The sequence below is a fragment of the Leuciscus leuciscus genome (assembly GCF_965113295.1).
Source record: "Leuciscus leuciscus genome assembly, chromosome: 22".
NCBI lineage: Eukaryota > Metazoa > Chordata > Actinopteri > Cypriniformes > Leuciscidae > Leuciscus > Leuciscus leuciscus.
In genome coordinates, this window is record NC_138746.1 from 446,152 (window position 1) to 460,709 (window position 14,558).

The 14,558-nt window shown below is 46.3% G+C and overlaps 1 protein-coding gene across 2 annotated transcripts in view; it reads right to left on the bottom strand.

Moving 5' to 3' along the window:
* Positions 1-3,739: 3,739 nt before the first annotated feature.
* Positions 3,740-14,558, bottom strand: part of lclat1 (lysocardiolipin acyltransferase 1) — a 36,061-nt gene continuing 25,242 nt past the window's right edge. For both annotated transcript variants that reach the window (XM_082153462.1, XM_082153463.1), the window contains 3 exons: positions 12,316-12,462; positions 8,650-8,766; positions 3,740-5,576 (listed from right to left, as the gene is read on the bottom strand). In XM_082153462.1, the coding sequence (XP_082009588.1) occupies positions 5,074-5,576; positions 8,650-8,766; positions 12,316-12,462 (767 nt within the window). In that variant the 3' untranslated portion in view covers positions 3,740-5,073. The remainder of the gene's footprint in view (positions 5,577-8,649; positions 8,767-12,315; positions 12,463-14,558) is intronic.

Here is a 14,558-nt window from a genome sequence, read left to right on the forward strand (position 1 = left end):
TTTGTGACTTCATGTGTCTATTTATTATATTATTATACTATTATGTGTCTATTTATTGAGCTGAAGATTCCCGTGATGATGCAAAACATCTCTGAATTGACGAGTGTTTCAGACCTCACAGACTCAAGAACAGACAGAGATACAGCACTAGAGGGCAGCAGACACACACACACACACACACACACACACACACACTCACTCACTCACTCACTCAATACAGACACACTCATTCATTCACTCACTCACTCACGCACACACTCACTCACACACACACACACTCAATCATACAGACACACTCATTCACTCACTCACTCACTCACTCAGACACTCATTCATTCACTCACTCACTCACTCACTCTCTCTCACACACTCACTCACACACTCATTCACTCACTCACTCACTCACTCTCTCACACACACACACAGACACACTCATTCATTCACTCACTCACTCACTCTCTCTCACACACACACACACACACACACACACTCACTCACTCACTCACTCAATACAGACACACTCATTCACTCACTCACTCACTCACTCTCTCACACACACACACACACACACACACACACACACACACACACACAGACACACTCATTCATTCACTCACTCACTCTCTCTCACACACACACACACACACACACACTCACTCACTCACTCAATACAGACACACTCATTCACTCACTCACTCACTCACTCTCACACACACACACACACACACACACACAGACACACAGACACACTCATTCATTCACTCACTCACTCTCTCACACACACACACACACACACACACACACACACACACACACACACACAGACACACTCATTCATTCACTCACTCACTCTCTCTCACACACACACACACACACACACACACACACTCACGCACACACTCACACACTCACTCACACACACACTCACTCATACAGACACACTCATTCACTCACTCACTCTCTCACACACACACACACACACACACACACACACACACACACTCATTCATTCACTCACTCACTCTCTCACACACACACACACACACACACACACACACACTCATACAGACACACACACACTCATTCTCTCTCTCTCTCACACACACACACACACACACACACACTCATTCACTCACTCACACACACACTCACTCACTCACTCTCTCTCACACACACTCACTCATACAGACACACTCATTCTCTCTCTCTCTCTCTCTCACACACACACACACACACACACACACCTGTAGATGAACACCAGTCATGATGTGACACATGATGAAGCACTTCTCTACTTTCTGCTTCTCTGTCAGTTATTTTTTAACTTTCCAAAAGCTTAGTTCATCTCTTACACCTGAGATCATTACAGAGGAACACAGCGACGATTAAACATGGAGGAGCTGAAGGTGTCACTCTTTCCATGCTGTGTCACACGAACTCTGCAATCCAGAGAAACAATTAAAGCTTCCTGGAAGCAGAAGCATCACACACACACACACACAAACTCGCACGCGCACACACACACACGCACGCACACACTGATGGCCGACGGGAGGCGCTAGTGAGTGATTGACTGACAGCTGTTATGACCTGCACACACACACTGATGTGGAAAGAGGGGCTGGTCTCAAACACAAGAATCAATAAAACACAGATCTAACTCTCAGTTACACACATCAGTGAATATCAAGTCAGAGGAGTTTGAGCCACTGCTGTGTAAACACACATGACCACGTGACTGCCTCGAATTTACAGTTTCTGGTGTATGATTACATTTATTTTAATCATAATAAAGCGGTGTTATCCTGATCCTACTGGTTTTAGATTACAGAGGAAGAAAATTTGATTAAAACTACTCAGCCTTCTTCAGATGAGCGCTAGAACTTCACCTGATCTCAGCAGAAAACTGAATTATAACAAAGACTAAAGGGACCTTTATTATAATTGAACCCCGGAGCACAAACCGCGCATGCGCGTGAACTCCGTCAGCATGGACATCTTCTACATCATGTTACTAAGCAACCACTAAAGCACTGTTTGTTGTCAAGGCAACCCCACTTCACCTTCAAACACCAGTGTCTGCTTCAGCGTCACGTGCCTCATTCATCATCCTGCATGAACGGTAAAAAAAAAGAATATAGATATCATCATACTCGTGCAGATTTCTGACTCAAACAGAAACTGATCCTTTACAGATTAAATCCAACTTACAGATGCAAAAAAGAAACTTTTTTGGATGTTTTCTTTCCACTAGTCTGAAATAAGCTATTTAATTCAGCTCAAACCTGAGCAGTGCATGAAGACACAGTGCTCTTAAAGCATGTCTCTATACAGTGGGGAGAACGAACCAGTATTTGATACACTGCAGATTTTGCAGGTTTTCCCACTTACAAAGCATGTAGAAGTCTGTAATGTTTATCATAGGTACTCTTCAACTGTGAGTGACCGAATCTAAAACAAAAATCCAGAAAATCACAATGTATGATTTTTAAATAATTAATTTGCATTTTATTGCATGACATAAGTATTTGATACATCAGATACACCATGCTGGAAGACCCAGCCACGACCCATCTTCAATGCTCTTACTGAGGGAAGGAGGTTGTTGGCCAAGATCTGGCGATACATGGCCCCATCCATCCTCCCCTCAATACGGTGCAGTTGTCCTGTCCCCTTTGCAGAAAAGCATCCCCAAAGAATGATGTTTCCACCTCCATGCTTCACGGTTGGGATGGTGTTCTTGGGGTTGTACTCATCCTTCTTCTTCCTCCAAACACGGCGAGAGGAGTTTAGACCAAAAAGCTCTATTTTTGTCTCATCAGACCACATGACCTTCTCCCATTCCTCCTCTGGATCATCCAGACGGTCATTGACAAACTTCAGACGGGCCTGGACATGCGCTGGCTTGAGCAGGGGGACCTTGCGTGCGCTGCAGGATTTTAATCCATGATGGCGTAGTGTGTTACTAATGGTTTTCTTTGAGACTGTGGTCCCAGCTCTCTTCAGGTCATTGACCAGGTCCTGCCGTGTAGTTCTGGGCTGATCCCTCACCTTCCTCATGATCATTGATGCCCCACGAGGTGAGATCTTGCATGGTGCCCCAGACCGAGGGAGATTGACCGTCATCTTGAACTTCTTCCATTTTCTAATAATTGCACCAACACTTGTTGCCTTCTCACCAAGCTGCTTGCCTATTGTCCTGTAGCCCATCCCAGCCTTGTGCAGGTCTACAGTTTTATCCCTGATGTCCTTACACAGCTCTCTGGTCTTGGCCATTGTGGAGAGGTTGGAGTCTGTTTGATTGAGTGTGTGGACAGGTGTCTTTTATACAGGTAACGAGGTCAAACCAGTGCAGTTAATACAGGTAATGAGTGGAGAACAGGAGGGCTTCTTAAAGGTGATCAAATACTTATGTCATGCAATAAAATGCAAATTAATTATTTAAAATTCATACAATGTGATTTTCTGGATTTTTGTTTTAGATTCTGTCACTCACAGTTGAAGAGTACCTATGATAAACATTACAGACTTCTACATGCATACATACATAAGTGGGAAAACCTGCAAAATCGGCAGTGTATCAAATACTTGTTCTCCCCACTGTATATAATATATCATATATATATATATATATATTGCAATGTGATATATTGCAAAATGTATATGATATAGAAACTCCACACGTTTTATACACAGACACACATTCTACATGTGCAGATAAACTGAACTGGACAAAATATTGAAAAGAAACACAGACCATTGATTTATTGGAGTATTGATTATAGATTACAGTGATTGAATATACCTGAGTGATCGTGAGGGTTGTACATGTGCATTATGTGTGTGTGAACTGATCACAGTGAGCTGGTCTTCCTCCATCACACACCAGGACAGAGGAGGAACACCAGAGGTCAAAGGTCAGGCTGACGGGACTCAGGTTTGGCCAGTTGTTCTGTAATCTAGTGAATTGGTAAGTCAGCGTTTGCCCTGATATAAATGCGGATTGTCTGAATCTTCCCTCCAGCTGAAGAAAGCCTTCGTTCTGTTGATGGTGTGTGTGTGTGTGTGTGTGTGTGTGTGTGTGTATGTGTGTAAGAGCCGCGAGAGCTGTGAGAACACACTCCTGATGTTAACAACACTTCAACATTACTCTCCACGAGCACTCAAAGCTAATGATGTGCTCGGCTGTGATCCATTACTATAAAATAAATAAATAATTCAAAGAAAACAGAAAATTAAACACAATACCTCTTTAAAATAAAGCTGTAGCTCGTGATTAAAACATACAGAGCCACACGTGACATAAGGAAAATATGTATATCAACAATTAGTTCCCACTACTTAATAGTGCGTCAGCTCGTTTTACTATTTCATGCCCTCGACTTATGTGAAATCGTGCGCACGATATAATAATTCGTTTGATTTAGTAAAAGGAGGGAACAAATTATCATATCATGTGCACAATGTACTTCAAACTAAAACGAGGGAAAGATTATTGAGGCCACGATATCTATATTTGTGTCCGCATGTCGTGCGCGGCTGGACTGAGCTGCTAAAACACCAGGAGACTAACGAGACTGAGAGAGAGGAGGGCATTAGAGACGCTAGCAGAGAGTCCTCAGGTACGTATGGAAGCTTGTTTCTGCCACTGAATAAAAAATAACAACGATAATCGGAAATTTTCTCACAACTGCGCGTTTATATCTTACAACATTTTTTCTCAGAATTGCGTTTACATTTTGCAATTTTGACTTTGTCTCGCAATCCTGTTATCTTGCTTTCAACACAGAATCAAGGTAATTGTGACTTTTTATCTCGCAATTGCAAATCACGTTTTATATCTTATGAGATAAAAAGTTGCAATAACCTTTTTTTTAACTCCATGGTGGAACAAGCTTTCACAGGCATGACATTCGTTCGCACAGTGATAAATGTAGCGCTCGCATGATGTGTGTATAATGCCAGAGAATGAGTGGAATCCCTCTGTCACATTAGGAGCTGCGCTTCTTCCTCTCGCCAGCAGGAGGCGCTGTGGCCGATCGCTAACATGCTAACACACACGCAAGCGTCTCCTCACTCCTCCTTCTCCTCCACTCCTCCTCCCCGCGAGCTCCAGTAGCGGTGGCACGCCAGCTCCATCAGCTCCACCCCCCCCGTGACCCTCTGCTGACCCAGGAAGAAGACCACCATGAGCAGGAAGTAGATGCGTACAGGAACCCAGAGCCACAGGCTGAGGCAGGAGGCGCTGATGATGCCGGTCCAGAACACCAGCGAGCCGGCTTTGATGAGGGACACCCTGAGCTGGCTCTTACAGGGCGGCACGCGGGCCTCTGGCTCGTCGAAGCGGCGCGGGTCGGCCCGGTAGAACTCGCTGAGCCGGTTCTCCTTCTCCCGCCAGCGCTCCTGACACCACAGCTGGAGGTCCGGTGAACATCTGGGCAGAACCGACACAGCGTAGCGGCGCACGTGGAAGTGGATCTCGCGGGGGAACAGGCCCAGGACCAGGTGCCGCTCCGTCTGAGGGATGTTCTGCGGATACGCCACCGTTATATCGTGGACCGCGTCCAGGTTATCTCCTGCCAGGGGAAATAATTTAATCAGAGTTGTGTGGAACTCATTACAAGTAACTTGAGTTATGTAATCAGATTACTTTTCAAAGTAACTAGTAAAGTAACGCATTACTTTTTCAATTTACAACAAAATATCTAAGTTGCTTTTTCAAAAACGTAACACTCGTTACTTTTTCACATTTATTGACTGACAGCTCTCCTGTGCTCATGTTGAGAGAAATAAAGTGAGGAGGTGTGTGTGTGTGTGTGTGTGTGTGTGTGTGTAAACATGATGGTTATTGTAGTTCTAGACTAAGCGTGAACATGCATTTACGAAAACATTAAGTGTTCCTTAAAATGAATAAAAACAGTAAAATGCAATCTCAGAATTGTACCCAAAATGTATAATTAACTATATTAAATTACACAAATATACTTTATGAATTTAATCTCACTTTATTAACCAATGTCTTTGCTGCTGACCTTCAATTATCTAATTCAACCATACTAATAAGCAAAAATGACTTTAGATTAGATTTGGAAATAAGAGTGTTGAACAACTTCTCCAGTCTCCTATTGATCTTTAATCCAGAATAGCTGAAAGGTTTGTTTGAGCCCCTACTGTACACTACTGTACTCTACTGTTCTCTACCTCTACCTCTGCTGTACTCTACCTCTACCTCTACTGTACACCACTGTACTCTACCTCTGTTGTACTGTACCTCTACTGTACCTCTACTGTACCTCTACTGTACACTACTGCACTCTACCGCTACTGTGCTCTACTGTACTGTACCTCTACTGTACTCTACCTCTACTGTACTGTACCTCTACTGTACTCTACCTCTAACTCTACCTCTACTGTACACCACTGTACTCTACCTCTGTTGTACTGTACATCTACTGTACCTCTACTGTACACTACTGCACTCTACCGCTACTGTGCTCTACTGTACTCTACCTCTACTGAGCACCTCTGCTGTACTCTACCTCTACTGTACTGTACCTCTACTGTGCACTACTGTACTCTACCTCTACTGTACTGTACCTCTACTGTACTCTGCTGTACTCTACCTCTGCTGAACTCTACCTCTAACTCTACCTCTACCTCTACTGTACACCACTGTACTCTACCTCTGTTGTACTGTACATCTACTGTACACTACTGCACTCTACCGCTACTGTGCTCTACTGTACTCTACCTCTACTGTGCACCTCTGCTGTACTCTACCTCTGCTGTACTCTACCTCTGCTGTACTCTACCTCTGCTGTACTCTACTGTTCTCTACCTCTACTGTACTCTACTGTTCTCTACCTCTACTGTACTCTACCTCTGCTGTACTCTACCTCTGCTGTACTCTACCTCTGCTGTACTCTACCTCTGCTGTACACCACTGTACTCTACCTCTGTTGTGCTGTACCTCTACCTCTACTGTACCTCTACTGTACACTACTGCACTCTACCGCTACTGTACTGTACCTCTACTGTACTCTACCTCTACTGTACTCTACCTCTACTGTGCACTACTGTACTCTACCTCTACTGTGCACTACTGTACTCTACCTCTACTGTGCACTACTGTACTCTACCTCTACTGTACTCTACCTCTACTGTACCTCTACTGTACTGTACCTCTACTGTACTCTACCTCTACTGTGCACTACTGTACTGTACCTCTACTGTACTCTACCTCTACTGTGCACTACTGTACTCTACCTCTGCTGTACTCTACCTCTACTGTGCACTACTGTACTCTACCTCTGCTGTACTCTACCTCTACTGTGCACTACTGTACTCTACCTCTACTGTACTGTATCTCTACTGTACACTACTGTACTCTACCTCTACTGTACTCTAACTCTACTGTACACTACTTTACTCTAACTCTACTGTACTCTACCTCTACTGTACACTACTGCCCTCTACCGCTACTGTGCTCTACTGTACTCTGCCTCTGCTGTACTCTACCTCTACTGTACTGTACCACTACTATACTCTACCTCTACTGTACTGAACCTCTACTGTACTGTACCTCTACTGTACTCTGCCTCTACTGTACTCTGCCTCTGCTGTACTCTGCCTCTGCTGTACTGTACCACTACTATACTCTACCTCTACTGTACTGAACCTCTACTGTACACTGCTGTACTGTACTATACGGTACACTGCTGTACTGTACCTCTACTCTACCTCTACTCTACCTCTACTGTACACTACTGCCCTCTACCGTTACTGTGCTCTACTGTACTGTACCTCTACTGTACTGTACCTCTACTGTACTCTACCTCTACTGTACTCTACCTCTACTGTACTCTACCTCTACTGTACTCTACCTCTACTGTACTCTACCTCTACTGTACTCTACCTCTACTGTACTCTACCTCTACTGTACTCTACCTCTACTGTACATCTACTGTACACTGCTGTACTGTGCCTCTACTGCACCTCTACTGTACTATACCTCTACTGCACTGTGCCTCTACTGTACTGTGCCTCTACTGTACTCTACCTCTACTGTACTCTACCTCTACTGTACATCTACTGTACACTGCTGTACTGTGCCTCTACTGTACCTCTACTGTACACCGATGTACTGTACACCGATGTACTGTACCTCTACTGTACTCCACCTCTACTGTACACTGCTGTACTGTACCTCTACTGTACCTCTACTGTACTGTGCCTCTACTGTACTCCGCCTCTACTGTACTGCCTCTACTGTACTGCCTCTACTGTACTCCGCCTCTACTGTACTCCGCCTCTACTGTACTCCGCCTCTACTGTACTCCGCCTCTACTGTACTCCGCCTCTACTGTACTCCGCCTCTACTGTACTCCGCCTCTACTGTACTCCGCCTCTACTGTACTCCACCTCTACTGTACTCCACCTCTACTGTACTCCACCTCTACTGTACTCCACCTCTACTGTACTCCGCCTCTACTGTACTCTACCTCTATCAGTTAGGATGGACACTGACCCACACTGTGATGAAAACAGCAAATCTATGTTTGATAAAAACTCTACAGAATGCTGTTTTTGCAGTAAGGAAGCCCCTAGAATTATATTTAGAACATGTGTGTATATATGATGACCTCTGACCTTTCCGCAGCGTGTCCACGATGAAGGTGAAGCCGGTGGTGCGAGGATGAAGAACGTACTCGTACTTCGGAAGACCGTTTTTCTCAGCAAACTCGTCACTCCTGGCGCGAGTGTTTTCTGCACGGAACAATGAAGAGCCGAAGATGAATCCAGGATCATAAACTTCAGTAATCACATGATCTGAGTCACATGATCTGAGTCACATATAGAGTTAAACATCCTCTCTGCGACTTCACATCACTCCTGCACAAGTCTAAAGCATTACAGAGTCATATAGAGATTACAGCTGTTTCATCTCTGCAAATATGCTTTCCTTACTCAGTATTTTTGTCTTGTTTCCAGTCCAAATATCTTCATAAATTAAAATCAAGATTTTTTACTACAGTAGTAAATGCCATAAGATAATATGTCTTGTTTTCCGGGGGAATTAATCAAAATTAAGTGAGTTGATGCTTAAAAACAGCAAAATGATCTGTTTCAGATAAAGGCTGTTCTTCTGAACTTTATATTCATCAAAGAATCCTGAAAGAAAATCGTACACAACTGTGTTCAACATTGATAATAATCATAAATGTTTCTTGATCATCAAATCATCATATTAGAGTGATTTGTGAAGGATCATGTGACACTGAAGACTGGAGTAATGATGCTGAAAATTCAGCTTTGATCACAGGAATAAATTACACTTTACTGTATATTCACATAGAAAACAGATGATTTACATCATGACAATATTTCAAATTTTTACTGTATTTTTAATCAAATAAATGCAGCTTTGATGAGCAGAAGAGACTCTTTAAAAACACTAAAAACATAAAAAATCTTACCGATGCAAAACTTTTAAACGGTGTGTGTGTGTGTCTCACCGGTGAGGTCAGTGCTGCGGTGTGTGTGTGTGTGTGTGTGTGTGTGTGTGTGTCTCACCGGTGAGGTCGGTGATGCGGTGTGTGTGTGTGTGTGTGTGTGTGTGTGTGTCTCACTGGTGAGGTCGGTGCTGCGGTGTGTGTGTGTGTGTGTGTGTGTGTGTGTGTGTGTCTCACTGGTGAGGTCGGTGCTGCGGTGTGTGTGTGTGTGTGTGTGTGTGTGTGTGTCTCACCGGTGAGGTCGGTGCTGCGGTGTGTGTGTGTGTGTGTGTGTGTGTGTCTCACTGGTGAGGTCGGTGCTGCGGTGTGTGTGTGTGTCTCACCGGTGAGGTCGGTGATGCGGTGTGTGTGTGTGTGTGTGTCTCACTGGAGAGGTCGGTGATGCGGTGTGTGTGTGTGTGTGTGTGTGTGTGTGTGTGTGTGTGTCTCACCGGTGAGGTCGGTGCTGCGGTGTGTGTGTGTGTGTGTCTCACTGGTGAGGTCGGTGATGCGGTGTGTGTGTGTGTGTGTGTCTCACTGGTGAGGTCGGTGCTGCGGTGTGTGTGTGTGTGTGTCTCACTGGTGAGGTCGGTGATGCGGTGTGTGTGTGTGTGTGTGTGTGTGTGTGTGTCTCACCGGTGAGGTCGGTGATGCGGTGTGTGTGTGTGTGTGTGTGTGTGTGTGTGTCTCACTGGTGAGGTCGGTGCTGCGGTGTGTGTGTGTGTGTGTGTGTGTGTGTGTGTGTGTCTCACTGGTGAGGTCGGTGCTGCGGTGTGTGTGTGTGTGTGTGTGTGTGTGTGTGTCTCACCGGTGAGGTCGGTGCTGCGGTGTGTGTGTGTGTGTGTGTGTGTGTGTCTCACTGGTGAGGTCGGTGCTGCGGTGTGTGTGTGTGTCTCACCGGTGAGGTCGGTGATGCGGTGTGTGTGTGTGTGTGTGTCTCACTGGAGAGGTCGGTGATGCGGTGTGTGTGTGTGTGTGTGTGTGTGTGTGTGTGTGTGTGTCTCACCGGTGAGGTCGGTGCTGCGGTGTGTGTGTGTGTGTGTGTGTGTGTGTGTGTGTGTGTGTGTCTCACTGGTGAGGTCGGTGCTGCGGTGTGTGTGTGTGTGTGTGTGTGTGTGTGTGTCTCACCGGTGAGGTCGGTGATGCGGTGTGTGTGTGTGTGTGTGTGTGTCTCACCGGTGAGGTCGGTGCTGCGGTGTATGTGTGTGTGTGTGTGTGTGTGTGTGTGTGTGTCTCACCGGTGAGGTCGGTGCTGCGGTGTGTGTGTCTCACTGGTGAGGTCGGTGATGCGGTGTGTGTGTGTGTGTGTGTGTGTGTCTCACCGGTGAGGTCGGTGATGCGGTGTGTGTGTGTGTGTGTGTGTGTGTGTGTGTGTCTCACTGGTGAGGTCGGTGCTGCGGTGTGTGTGTGTGTGTGTGTGTGTGTGTGTCTCACCGGTGAGGTCGGTGATGCGGTGTGTGTGTGTGTGTCTCACTGGAGAGGTCGGTGATGCGGTGTGTGTGTGTGTGTGTGTGTGTGTGTGTGTCTCACCGGTGAGGTCGGTGCTGCGGTGTGTGTGTGTGTGTGTGTGTGTGTGTGTGTGTGTGTGTGTCTCACCGGTGAGGTCGGTGATGCGGTGTGTGTGTGTGTGTGTCTCACTGGTGAGGTCGGTGATGCGGTGTGTGTGTGTGTGTGTGTGTGTCTCACTGGTGAGGTCGGTGCTGCGGTGTGTGTGTGTGTGTGTGTGTGTCTCACTGGTGAGGTCGGTGATGCGGTGTGTGTGTGTGTGTGTGTGTGTGTGTCTCACCAGTGAGGTCGGTGATGCGGTGTGTGTGTGTGTCTCACCGGTGAGGTCGGTGATGCGGTGTGTGTGTGTGTGTGTGTGTGTCTCACCGGTGAGGTCGGTGATGCGGTGTGTGTGTGTGTGTCTCACTGGTGAGGTCGGTGATGCGGTGTGTGTGTGTGTGTGTGTGTGTCTCACCGGTGAGGTCGGTGATGCGGTGTGTGTGTGTGTGTGTGTGTGTCTCACTGGTGAGGTCGGTGATGCGGTGTGTGTGTGTGTCTCACTGGTGAGGTCGGTGATGCGGTGTGTGTGTGTGTGTGTGTGTGTCTCACCGGTGAGGTCGGTGATGCGGTGTGTGTGTGTGTCTCACTGGTGAGGTCGGTGATGCGGTGTGTGTGTGTGTGTGTGTGTGTCTCACCGGTGAGGTCGGTGATGCGGTGTGTGTGTGTGTGTGTGTGTGTCTCACTGGTGAGGTCGGTGATGCGGTGTGTGTGTGTGTCTCACTGGTGAGGTCGGTGATGCGGTGTGTGTGTGTGTGTGTGTGTGTGTGTGTGTCTCACCGGTGAGGTCGGTGCTGCGGTGTGTGTGTGTGTGTGTGTGTGTGTGTCTCACCGGTGAGGTCGGTGCTGCGGTGTGTGTGTGTGTGTGTGTGTGTGTGTCTCACCGGTGAGGTCGGTGCTGCGGTGTGTGTGTGTGTGTCTCACTGGTGAGGTCGGTGATGCGGTGTGTGTGTGTGTGTGTCTCACCGGTGAGGTCGGTGATGCGGTGTGTGTGTGTGTGTGTGTCTCACCGGTGAGGTCGGTGATGCGGTGTGTGTGTGTGTGTGTGTGTCTCACCGGTGAGGTCGGTGATGCGGTGTGTGTGTGTGTGTGTGTGTGTCTCACCGGTGAGGTCGGTGATGCGGTGTGTGTGTGTGTCTCACTGGTGAGGTCGGTGATGCGGTGTGTGTGTGTGTGTGTGTGTGTGTGTGTGTGTGTGTGTGTCTCACCGGTGAGGTCGGTGATGCGGTGTGTGTGTGTGTGTGTGTGTGTGTGTGTGTGTGTGTGTGTGTGTGTGTCTCACCGGTGAGGTCGGTGCCCTCGGGGAACAGCAGGAGCTGCAGCGGCTCCTTGATGTGGCAGAAATACTGCAGCATGTTGGACATGTGTGTGCGATCTTCCTCCCAGCGGCGGTGGATGAAGATGAAGGAGGCGACCTGCATCGCCCAGCCTGCACACACACACACACACACACACACACTCTATAGCAACCTAGACCATAAACTGTAAAAAATCTGTGACGGCCGTCGCCATCTTGTTTGCGCGTCACTCCCGGATAAACGAAAATCTTCAGCGAGGATTAGCTGAGGTGACGTGATGCTAACGCTAGCAGACAAACGGCTAGAATTTACATCAACGGCAATCCACCTGTCACTCAAGTGGCCACGCCCTTAATTATGCAGAACTTTAAGGCTTAATATAATTTAAACGGATGAGTTATAAAAATATTCACCCCCTCACAGTCGTCATGAAGAGCAACATTAGAGATATAGACCAAAACCACTTTTTGTACCAGTCTGTGAACATGTTTATTTCTGCTGTAATGTTGGGCATTTTAACATGGGGGATTATGGGATTAACTCTCTTCTGTCTGTAGTGGCCAGTGGATGAACTGCAGTTTAATCACTTCAGTGTTGATTCAGGAGAGAGATCGGAAGGTTGCCGCTTGCTCAAACTCATCTCTGATCACCATAATGACATATTTAAACGTTTTTCCTTGAAAAGAATGTCTTCATGCCTTAAAATATCTTGACTGTAACTCGACACCCTTGCCTCATTTATGCCCTTCGGTGCGTCCCAATCCGCACACTATCTGTCCTAAATGGGATTCGAAAATAGAATTAGTACGTCCCAAATCGTAGTATGTTGAAATGAGTATTCCAAAGACACCCGTGAAGTGCAGATCCGTAAACACGCTAATGGCTAATATTACCCACAACCCACTGTGCGCTGTGGACGAGAGGATTTGATTAGAACTACAAACACAAGTAAAAAGTGTTAAAAAACTAGACATGGAGGACGCGCGAGTCCGGCGGTTATGCAGAGAGGGTTAGATACCAAAGCCAAAGCAATACATCGCCTTCAAATGGTACAAAACTCTGCTGCACGAGCCCTCACATATAATAAAAAATCTGCCCATATCACTCCTATCTTTCACCAACTGCACTGGCTTCCTGTCACATGGCCCGGCACCCAAATACCTTGTTGATTTGGTACAGCCATATGTTCCAACTCGGGCCCTTAGGTCTAGCACTGAAAACCTACTCGTGGTACCCCAGGTCAGACTCTCTACGGTGGGCGGTAGGGCTTTTAGTGTTGTTGGCCCCAAGCTATGGAATAAGCTGCCCCCGAATCTTCGTGCGACCGACAACATCCGGACTGTAAGACTGAAAATACTGGTTGAGGCCTGATTTATGGGACAAAAGGGCCCGGCTGGCTAATTAACATTTGAACTCACAGAAGCACGAACTAACAACAAAGAACCCACACAAGAGCATGGTTTAATGTGAATGTTTATCATTGACTGTTATGTTTTTGGTGTCATTTGAAATGTCTCAAAGTGAGTGGTACAGATATCTCATATCCAGATAGATAAAATAAAAGGAAATAAGGTTTATAGAAGTTCATAGAAAACTGGTTTAGAGATAAGGCCAGATAAGGCAACCCCCCTTCTGTGGGATAGAAGCCATTTGAGGGTGATCTCACCCCATCCCCCTTCTCACCTGGTCAGAGGATAAAGGAAGGTGTTCTGGCTCTCTCTGTCTCTTCTTCTTGGCTGGACGTGGAATTGGATAGGTGGTTTCTCTCTCTCTCTCTCTCTCTCTCTCTCTCTCTCTTTCCCTTTCTCTCTCTCTATCTCAGGTACAAGCTGGGTAAGATTCTTTGGTGTAACCAATGTATAACCATGTTCTAGATATTTGAATTGATTGTGGAATTGATCTCTGATATCTGAAATATTAAATTGTTACATGTGATTATTATAACTGATTTTGACATTGTTCATTTAATGGTTAAAGGAATAGTCAAACATTCGTTCACTTTTAGTGAGGCAGATTATTAAAACCTTTCATTTATGGAGTCAGATGAATTAACGAGTGAGTACATGATTAATGTATTGCAAATTTAACCAACAAATACTTTGCATGAGTGAGGACAGAACACGTGACAACCTTCCCCGTGTATTGGCGAACCGGAGATTGGGCCAATATAGCGGGCCTTACAGGACCTTCAAAAAACAACTTAAAACTCATATTTTCAAGCTTGCCC